At 42.3% G+C, this 11,335-nt stretch overlaps 1 protein-coding gene across 1 annotated transcript in view; it reads left to right on the top strand.

Annotated features, from left to right (window-relative positions):
- Positions 1-11,335, top strand: part of SLC38A1 (solute carrier family 38, member 1) — a 27,431-nt gene that overhangs the window by 1,896 nt on the left and 14,200 nt on the right. Inside the window, exons 2-3 of the mRNA XM_010079801.1 lie at positions 5,941-6,016; positions 6,584-6,699. Coding sequence (XP_010078103.1) covers positions 5,941-6,016; positions 6,584-6,699 — 192 coding nt within the window. The remainder of the gene's footprint in view (positions 1-5,940; positions 6,017-6,583; positions 6,700-11,335) is intronic.

The raw sequence follows: 11,335 nt of genomic DNA, 5'->3' as shown, positions 1-11,335 counted from the left end.
GCCCTATGTGCCAGATCCTCAGCGGTCATGATGTGCTTTGTGGAGTTAGGGCGTAGCAAGCGTGGCAAGGTCTGGGTCAGATCCAGACTGCCTGCAAAGAGAAGAAAAGTGCGGTGAGGAAAGAGAGTCAGAAAGTCAGAGGCAGACTTTCTGATTACTGTTCTGCCTCTTAGGGCACATGAACATATTCCACAATTTTCCATTCCCTTCTGGATAACATTTTTGCTCTGCAGAGCATCATTTGCATGTAGCACATTATGGTTGTCTATTATCCCTCTGCCGGGGTGCTCGCGGGATATCTGCTTACTCACACATTCCATACACGAGTATTTTTCCCTATATTTCCTGGTGTGAACATGTTCCTCTCCATGTCTAAAACAAGAGTTTCAAGGCAGCTCATGCCGACCACAGCCACCAGCACAGCACCACGCTGGCACTGGCGCAGCTCCGTCGGCCTTCCCTGGGGCTCAGCCACCTGTGGCCACTGCCCTGTGCAAGCACCTCCACACCAACACGGGTGACAAGCCAGCAGGCAGACCCTGCTCTGTACCCCGCACAAAACACATCCTGAAAGGATGTGGTTATTCCCTTTCTGTAACTATTTTGGCAAACACCCTGCCTCTGTGGAATAAGAGGCCAATGGGTGTACAGAAGAAATCATTTTGTGCTGCCTGGCACACAGTGTAAATCCTTGTGAAAATCCAAAGTCCATCAAAATCAGTGGGATTTTTTCTGTTGATTTCACTTGAGCTTTAGATTAGATCTGTAATTTTCAGCTAACTTTTTTGTTGTTTCAACCTGTTTGATTTTGCACTCTGCATTTCATTTTAAACCTTTTTTTCTCCCAGTGCATAATTTTTCAAGCTCAATGTAGGGCAGAGTTTTTAAGGGTCTTTAGGGAAAGGTACACCAGGGAGACACTGATTCCAGCTCTGGTTTTAAACCCCAAATATTTCTTGATCTTGGAAAATAATTCTCTAGTTTACTTTGGATTTCCAGCCTTTTCAGGGCCTAAGTATGCGTTTATGTATGCAGTGGTATGTAGGGAGGGGATGTTGTTTGGAAGGGGCTGTACTGGGAGGGGTTTTTCTTTGTACGTACGCAGATGTTGAATTTCTTCTGGGAATGTCGATAAAGAGGCTTGCATCAAATCCAGGCACAGCTTTGGTGTCTTTTAGCCATGTATCCTGGCTATAAAACTTTGCCATCTTTGCATATAACTGTAAACCAGTATTTAGGTGACCTACTGCTTATCTGTGCAGCTATGATGATGCTCTCAGGAAGCTGCTGGCTGAATGTCTGCCTCGGTTCACAGCTACCAGTAAGTTATCAGCACCCCTTGTTTGGTTAACAAGGTTTTTAGAAGGTATACCCAAATCTAGTCCAAGTTTCATAGCCAGACCAAGGTTTCTTCTGCATTTCTTGTTCCTGCCTGCCCTGGAAATCTTTGCCATTGCTCAAGCTAGAGCTCAGTTTAAGAAGCCGCCTAAGGATAAAATTCTGTCATTTTGGCAAAACTAGATTTTCCTAACAAATGGCATTAAGGCATTGTCAAATATCACTTTAATTTAATTTTGTTTAAACATATCTGAGATGGCTAAATTGTTTTGGGCTAACTCTCTCACTTAAGTCCTTTAACAAATTAAATTTGCAAACTGTAGTTAAACATGGTCCTTTGAAAAGCACTTTATCAATAAGACTAAGTTTCTACTTTGCACTAAATCAAACCAAGAAAAGAATTAGAGGAAGGAATTCTTTCAAAGCTAACTGTGAGGCTTCATGCATTGCAAGGATCAGCTGGTTAGTATTTGGCCAGAATATTTTATTAACACATCTGAAAAGTTTTGTATAAGCTGCTCATACTCAGCTGTGATGTAGGATGCACAAAAGGAAAGCAGAAACATATAAGAACAGGTTATGTCTCCTAGTGATGGGCAAAGTGTTTGAAATGAAGACAACAAGCAGTAAAAATGGATTAGATCCTTTGCAGGGAGTCGCAAGGCTTTGATGGCACAGACAGTCCTACTGTGCATTTCCACAGCACCTGTCACAGTGGCCTCTAGCCCTTGGGAGGGCTGGGAGAGGCTGGAGTAAACAGTAATTTCACTTCATTGGTGTCATATTTATATAGGTCAAATATACAACATTCTGTGACAATGAGTAGCTGGTTTTCTAAGCACATCTATTAAGCAGAGCAGATGCATGTCACGGTTTAACTAGAAATTCCAGTATTCCAACATATGTTCATTTTTTATGCTGTAGGGGGTGAAAAAAATACTCCCAAATGAAAAAATGTTTATAAAAAGCAAAATCTTGGGGAAAATTGTTTCTGTTGAATCCATCGGATTACCTTTTTTTTTTTTTTTTTTTAATTTAAGTTCAGTAATACATTCCCTTCATGGAAAACTTAGGCTGCTGTACGGTACCTCTGTACCACCTACCAAGCATGGTCCCGAGGCAACCTTCTCGTCTGGACTTGTAGGTTAAGTTGCCTGCAACAGCAAATGCAGCACAGCCTCCAGATCAGGCAGACCCCACGTCCCCCACCATTGCATTGCTGCTGAGATTTCTGGGCAAGGCGTCCCAGGGCTGGGAGGCAGGTGCTGGGAAGATCCCAATAAAAAAGCTGGTGGCAGTGCTCTGTACTTCGTAGAAGGTGTGATTTGGGAGCCCGGTGGCCACATTCCCATGTCTGACTTTGCCCTCCTGTACACATCACACAGCGTAAATGGAGAAAAATGTGCAGTGTCATGTAGTAAACATGGGGTAGATGAGGAGCCCAGCTTATAATAGGAGATGAGAGGCTGGACAACAAGCCCAGTCCATTTTAATGTAGGACTAAATCAAAAGAAAATACTTCAGATCAGTTTATGAAATCAGACTAGTTTTTTTTAAAGTCACATCCAGAAGGAAATAATGTGTTTGTTGGCCATAGAAGACACTGGTTCTGCAGAAGCTGTTTACTCTGTCAAAAATATTCTAATGGAAAGTCCCACAGTCACTTTATATTCAAGCAATATTACTCTAGTGTTGTCTTTATCACATGTTAGTTCTTTAACAAGAATTTTCATCGAACATTAATACCAGGTGACAATAATAATAGGATCTACAAATTTCTCATTTTTGTAATTATTAAGGGGGGGACAGAGGGGTGAGGAGAAGTGGGGGAAGCAGACTAGTTACTTCTATCACAAATCTGACAAAATCTAAAATGACACATGATCTCCATAGATGACAGGAGAAGACAAAGTCCACAGATGTTCCCAGCAGCACTGACAAATCCAAAAGAGACAAAACTCTTCTCTGTGCTCCTGCCTGTACAAATTGCCTGCGGGGTGTTTCAAGAGAGAGCTGCGATGTCTTTTTCAAACTGTTCACACTCTGCTGACTGCCTTCAAGAGATGGGCTTTAAACAGACATTTAAAAAAAAAAAAAAAAAAAGCACATTCTCTGAATCAGATTGAGATTTTATTCCATGAGGATGAAATACCTACACGGTGAGCTTTGGAAAGTTAATTTTGGATCAGTCTCTTAGAAGTGGTTGCTTTTTCACTTCTTAAAAGAGTGGGAAAAGTTCCATCTATTCCAACTGCGTTGGTAAGCCTGGCACAGTGTCTATATTTTGCAGCAAATTAGTTGCTGAAGTTAGTAGTTTAAAAAATAGAGGAGAAGCCTACAACTGGTTTTTATTGATATAAAGGAGGTCAAAGTAGACCAATGGGTAGGAGTCAAAGTTGCAACAAAACCAGCAAAAATGCTACATACATTTTGCCAGCTATGCCCAAATTTAAGGGATAAACTCAAAACATGTATGTAGTACACAAAAATGTTAAAGGCACAGGGCCCGGTGTGTCAGCTGTGGAAGCCAAGCCAGCAGCATTACACCTATCTGGCTTTGACGTATGTTTAGATGCTGTGCTAGCATATATTACTAGTAAATAGGCCAGAACTGGGTTGTCAGAGAAGTTTGATAGAGCTCTATCTTTATGACTTCACGGTTATATTAGCAGCCTGAATACCACCGGCTGTACTCAAATGACACACAGCCGTGAGTCACAGTTTGAACTATCCATCCCCAGCCAGTAGACGTTCCCAGCTCTGGGAAAGGACCAGCAGTGCTGCTTTCTCTGTTCAGTGTATTGTCTGTTTTAATTTAAGAGGAGCCACCTTAATTTACATGCAGCAGAAAGGGTCTCTGACACTTGGTGACAGCCCCTGGTTAGGTATGTAACACATATAACAACATACGCATGTATGTATGATAGCTGATGCATTAGCCAGTGCAGCCTGAGAACCATCTGTGGATTAACAAAGGTGCCAGGTACTTAATTATGCATAAACCTTCAAAAGATGAAAGCTGAAAGAATGCTTTATACAAACTAAAATTTTCTTTGTTAAAGAGAAGATCTGGGAGAAAATAACAGCTCATCCAGTTCAGAAGTGGTGTAAATCCCAAGGAAACTGGCACAGCCGCAGGAGGCAAATCTTCTGGTTCTGGTGACGATTAAGTTCCTAAATGTGGCTACACCAAGGACACAGAACAAGGGTGCAGCTAAAGAAAAGCTGTTCATTCTGCATTTCCCTGCACAGAAGTATTTAATTTTTCAGTATGGTGAATTCAGTATCGAGTTTTGAAAGACAATTAATTAAAAATGCAGTAGGCCAGAACAGTGCACCAACAGAGCACGTCGCCTGGTTCAGGATGGTCTGGGCAGCGCTGGCTGTGTGCAGAACCTCTTCCTACTCTTAACTCCAGCCATACTGACCCTATGGTGGCAATTTAGGGTTTCGTAGCGTGCTGTGCTGTCTCCCAACACTGATGCGACAGGGTGTTTTAGGGATCCTTGGCAGAATGATGACTGCACTACGTTGTAGTTACAATTAAAGCTTTATCTTCTTAACAGGATATTATATTTAGTATAGCACTAATATAATTTTTTATTAGAATGGCACAGGATTTCTACAAGCAGAATCAACATAGTACAATCCATAAGTATCATAATACAGAATTTATAATACAATTTAACTTACAATTTCTAATCACCTGGACCCTCCGCAGATTGGGTCAATTCTTAATACGTGGTTTGTTGTATCAGTATAACAATCATAATCTAGGCTCAAAAAGAATGTAAGGGAATACAAGTCACTCCTTCAACCCTCAGAGGAAGAAGAGGACGGTGGGGACATTCCTGGCCACCTGAGGGTCCCACATCTCACTGTCCAGCAGCAGCTCCAGTCCAAGTTCCCCACCTAGGACGTGTAATGCCTTGATGTTACAGACAGTGCTCTGGGTGCTGGTAGGCCTCCCTCTTCTGTGAGGAGGTCATGGTGGACTGGGTGCCTGGGACCTTCAAGGCTGGCAAGAAGGGGAGTAATCAGGCTGGCACCCAGGAGTCTTAAGTCCCATAGGAAGGGGAAGAAGAAATCTGTTTGGTTGGTCTGCTTGGTTCACAGGACCTTTGGGGCCTGATAATCAGGGAAAGGGAATGAATGCATGACTCGCCCAGTCACAGAGAATGGCTGTTTGCCGTATAAAATGGTGTTAGCTATGCCAACCCCATGAGCAGGGGTCAGGAGCAGGGGGCACCGGCCCCACGCACCTCTGCAGAACACCTGGAGAAGTATCTCCTCTTAGTGTCTGTGCAAACAAATTACTTGCCCGTCCACAAGACTGGTGCTGCTGCTTTACTGAATTTCCTAAAAGACTACTCTGTATATGTACGTTTATTCTGACCTTGTGCTTGTGTTACCTTTGTTGATGCTCAGTGTACGCTGATATCAGTGAAGCATAATCTGGCTCATTAAATAGCTATGAGTTTGACCTCTTTTTGCATACAGTTTTTTTACATTACATATTTTGTAATCACATGCTACTCATGGAATTAATGTGTTCATATTTTCTAAACACTTCCTGGAAATAAATTCTCTGACTTCTTTCAGCAAATTTATTTCGGATCGAGAAAGCAGACGAAGTCTCACAAACAGCCACCTGGAGAAGAAGAAATGTGATGAATATGTAAGTCTCTTGCTGTTCTTTTACCCATCAAAATGAATTACATGTTGTGTATATGAAGGGCCTTTAGACACGGTCTTCAAAAGTGCTGGGCTCACACAATTATGATTGAAGTTCAGGTTCAAGTAGGAACTCCCTGTGCTCAGCTCTTTAAAAAAACCCAAAACCGAAAAATCCAAGCATTTTCGTTGAGTTGAGGCAGGGGAATCCATCTGGCCTGTGTTAAGCAGAAAGTCCTGGTGGTTCCTTATGGCCTTACAATATATAAATCATGCACCTAGGATGTTTCACAGATGTAGTGAAAGACAGGGTTTAAAATTTAAAGTGTAGTATGAGTTGTGTGTTGCCTATACCATTTATATCAGTTTACAAAATCTATAGGACAGTCATCAATCAGAGTGTAGCTCTGACAGGGTTCAGTGACACTTTTTCCTCTTTCAAAACTATTTTTATTAAGTTCTTTCCATAGCAGTAGTTACTTATATTTGATATATCACAAAACATAGAGTTTGAAGCATTTCCCTGCTCTGTTGCAAGTTCTTGCTGACACATCTGTCTTTACTTCTCCAGATCCCAGGAACTACTTCGCTGGGGATGTCTGTCTTCAACCTCAGCAATGCGATTATGGGCAGTGGGATTTTGGGTCTTGCTTTTGCCTTAGCCAACACGGGAATTCTCCTTTTTCTGTAAGTATTTGTGTGATGAGTAGCTGATCTCCATGCTGTTTCACTGTGTTTAAAGAACATGTGCACTGCCAGCAAGCAGAGGAATTTACAGTCCATCTTAGCTACAAGTTGTGGACATTTTTTTCAGTCAGGTTTTTTGGAGGGAAAAGCCACTACTTGTAATGCCAGAGCAAATGAAGTCCATGTTATTTACTACAGACCTGAGCCTATCCAGGGATTTTTCCTATGGTCCACAAGCTACACATACATTGGAAATATTCAGTAGTAATAGTTGCAGTAGGATAGTACCTGGTTCTTACTTGTGTCACAGGTTCTCCAGAGCTTTTATCAAAGCATGGTGCAATAACTACTTTTTTTTTTTTTAAACCAAGAAAAATAATATTTCTATTCCTTTTTATGTACATATATTTTCATCTCACTCCCACAGTTTCTTCAGTTTCTTATGTGAGAGTCCTTGGGAGCCAACATAAATACAGCCAAGATTTTAGTACAAAAAGGGAATTGAGGTAGAGTATTGAACTCCATCAAAAAAGAGACATTTTGTAGAGGAGAATTTTATAGTTTAAGAATTAAATGGTGCCAGTGAATGAGTAAGACACAGTGTTATTCTGTGTTATTCTGGATGGCAGTGTGAAACGTCTTATTGTGAAAAGTGATTGTTAGGAAATCAGTTGGGAATTGTGTGCAGATTTCAGTGATAAATGTTCATTGAGGGAAGAAATACAATAATTTACAATCTTTGAGAACTGTTCAGCAAAGTTATTGAGTTTACAGATTACTCTACAGAGGTGGCATTTCTTGAATGTCAAATCTAGAAATCTAGAACTTTTGTTATTTCTTCAGTTTTTGGGAAATACATAATATGAGCCCTGTATACAGCAGAGTGGATGGCCAAAGTGATACATATAGCCATCTGCTCTGGGGTTTGGTGCCAGGATAGCTAAATCCATGCTGCTAGCTTACAATTTGCTGTGGTTGGGTAAAATCTAGGAATAATCCAAGGAGTTAATCCATTTACATTAAGAATGTACAAAGCCTCGTAATTGTGTTGTCACTAAGCTAGGCTATAAAGTAGCTGGACTCTAATTTAGGTCTTTCTTATGCAGAGTGCCTATTTTATTTTTGCTGCTTTTTTTATGCAGTACTCTAACCTGTATGTGATACTTCACCCGTGCTCTGACAAGTACATCTCTGAGGGCACAGACTGGTGGTTGCAGAAGTTGCTGTAATCAGAAAAAAAAAGTTACCTCTCTTCCTCCTTGTTACCTCTTCTGTGATAGTAGTGTCTCAGCCAAGGAGCACCATCAGTTTCTCCTTACTGCTTTAGTTTTCTCTAATCTCATCCTCTTCTCATTCTTTCAGCAGTTTTTTGCGAAAGTTAAGTGAAATGTGAAATGTGTTTGCTCTAAAAGATGTAATAAGTCAGTTTCTTTTGAGTGAGATAGATCAGACCACTGATGTGAGCACCAGAGAAACTTGTAACTGTGTGATAGTGACTGGGGTCATCTTGGCCCGGGCAGTGAGTGTGTGGGATCTGTACCACCATGTTGTACGAAAAACTGCCAAACCTGAATGTGGAGATTTTATACAGTAAATAACACTATTGTTCTCTACAGAATTAACTGTGTGTATTTAAAACTGGGTAATTGTTTTTGTTAGCTTTATAATGCCTTTAGATCTGTTGGCCTGGAGATAGACCAGTCTGCTGAGATCAAAGGTAAGGAAGCTTGCAGGACCTCACTGACCAGGCTAGCAGAGCTTTTCCCTTTGAAGCCTGGAGATACAGGATCCTAATGTGGTGTCTGTAGTTATGCCTGAAAGTTGAACTTCTTTAAATGCTCTTTTATCTTGCAATAATCTCAGAGTTAAAGCTAGTCCATTAGTGTTAGATTTTTTTCTCACACTCTCATTCAGTGCATTTTTCCCATAAATGTATAGTTCTACTGTCGCTATCAGGGGTAGATCTTAGAACCCTTTCTGCTGTACAAGTGATTAAAGATAGAGTCCTGGCAATAGGACTTTCATTGCTTTTTGTACATGAGAAAGCACTTAAATTCATTGCTCTTGAGTAGCACAGTTCTGGAAAGTTTCTAGGTTGCTTTATCCAGTATTGTCATGCACTATCCCTGAAAAGTAGAAAGCAGAGGCAGAAAAATTAAAGGGGCATTTTCAGCGCTAACAAAGCAGATCCAGCCTGATTTCCACTCTCATAACTTTTAGGCTCCTGCAGTGTGAAGTATGCACCTGGATCAGTTCAGATCCTATATTCTTCACATGAGACATGCAAAATAAACATGGCAGTGAGTATATACTTCCATGTCCTATTTGCATAACTTAGTGCAATAGCAAAGTGTCATGCTTTCTAGGCAAAACAACTGAGGCAGGAACTCAGAGGAACTTAATCCCAGCATTGTTGATAACTACAGCCTAGTCCAAAGAAGAGCATCCTTTCCTGTATGCAGAAGGAGAGAAAACTTTGCTGCAAAAAATGTCACAAAAGGCTTGGGAAGTTAGAGATGGGTCAGGCCACCTAGGGATGACAGGAGCACCGTTGCTGCCTGTGGTTTCATCCTGGAGAGCCAGAGCTGGAGTGGTGGATCGTGTTGCAGAGACATATGGGCTGGCCAAGTGCAAGGTGCCTTCAGCCTGCATTTAGCCCGGCACTGCACGTGATCTGAAAAACCCTGCTGATGTACAGGGGCTTGTTAGATGAGGTATGGTATGAGACTGCAACTAAAGTTTCACACTGATTTCTTCAGCCACATCTGCTAAGGTTGGCTGGAAGCAGTCACAAAGGCACAGCTGAGCTCCTCCAGAGGCTTAGGGCAGGCTGTCAGACCAGCCCTTTGGGAGGCCGTACGGTGGCACACCCCATGCTCTGCCATGCTCTTCTGCCCTCAATACCTTATGAGGGTTCAGAGCTGTTCTGTGCAATAAGGCAGGTGACAGCACGAGCCTCACAGGTCTTCTCGCCCCAAAGTCTGGGACTCCACAGAGGGCTGGGGACAGCGCGTTTCAGCTGACCTGGTAATGTGGCTGCTGGGAGCAAAGAGCAGTGACATTCAAATAACAGTTTGTTCTTCCCAGCACTGTATTAGTCCCCTGCCCTAAACTGTTTATTCTGGATTTGTTGCGGGGAGGTGACTTTTGCATGTGCCAGTTGCTGGCATAGCTACCAGCACCTCTCTAAAAGCAGGCAAAACAAAAAGTAGAGGAGTGCTTTTGGGACTGCAGCACAAGCTCCACTGCTTCTGGTTTGAATTTGTGCAAAGTGAGTGGCATGGACATTTTCATTCCTTTCCAAGGGGTGGTTCTGGCATGAATATCCCTGTCCATACCACAGTCCTAACATAAACAAGTTTTTCATACAGCGCTAATGAAAATGCCAAGTGTGTCTGTAAGAACCCTATGGGGAGCTAAGGACAACAGATCAGATAAATACCTGGCTGCTTGGGAGTGTTATTTTTACTGCTGCAAAGGCTCCATGAGCTCAGTGCCTGAAAAACGGGAGCTTTCAATATTAAAATAGACTTGATGTTGGCATGTGGAGCCAGAGCCATTTGGGGCTGGGAGTGAGTCAGCCCAGCAGCCGAGCACCAGTGCTGGGCTGTGAGCACCTTGCCTCCAGGCAGGCAGGGGTAGCAGCTCTGCAGGGAATGGGGGAAGGAGCAGAGTTTATCAAACCTGTAAAAAAAAAGGAGCAGAGTGACCTCAGTCAGCAAAATCTCCCTTCCCTTCTCCACCTCCACCAGGAGCAACACCCTTTGGGCTGTACAAAGAGTATGTTGTTATTTTTAACCATCGTTCTTCATTGGCAAAAAAGCAGTTTATCCTATCACCTCTTTATGTTTCTCCCTGCTCATCCGGCCCCAAGAAACTTATGGGTCATTATTTGGCTCTAAAGTATTTCCAGTCTAAAATAAAAAAGTGGGGGGAGGAGGCTTCTCATCCTGTTCTTTCTATGTATTCCTATAAAAAAAAGATGTATTGCTGCCTATCTATGGCAGCAGCTTGTTTTCTGTTAAATTTTAGGTTTGTTTTTCTTGGTGTCCTGAGGGTAGTTGTCATAATAAAGAGAGGAATTGCAACAGATTGTCTGAGTGCTCTTCACACACATCATGAAAACATCATTAGGTCTTTGTGTGTCAGAGTGTTGGAGGGGAAGGCACACATGGTGCTTGGCTTAAAGACATAGATCAATGAGCAAATGTGTTTTTATGCACTTGGCACCCGGTACTGGCTAATTATCATTTGTGTTTTTTACACAAACAGTTTGGTCATTACTTCCTGCAATTCTTCTATGTGAAGTCAAGTTATGGATCACGGCAGACTAGGAGTGACATCAGTGAGGGAACACCAGCCCCCACCTGGACAATGTATATGCCTTTGGTTTCTGCCTTTATTCCCAAGGGAAGCCAGTTGAGCCTCAACTTACCTCCGCTTCCCCGTCGTTCGGCACTGGGAGGGACATAAAAAGGCATTTGGTCACCCTTTGGTAGGATATGAAACATGTCCGGGGAAAAGATGCTTCCACTTGGTAGGGAAGTCTTTAAATAGAGGACTTCCCTTTGAAATTTTTACTCTGCTTCCAGAAAAAAAGCTCGAGAGTGGGTCGTGAGGGACATACCTGGCTCAT

Source organism: Pterocles gutturalis, unplaced genomic scaffold, assembly GCF_000699245.1.
Source record: "Pterocles gutturalis isolate BGI_N339 unplaced genomic scaffold, ASM69924v1 scaffold10876, whole genome shotgun sequence".
NCBI classification, from domain to species: Eukaryota; Metazoa; Chordata; class Aves; order Pterocliformes; family Pteroclidae; genus Pterocles; species Pterocles gutturalis.
This window is presented reverse-complemented; position numbering and strand designations above follow the sequence as displayed.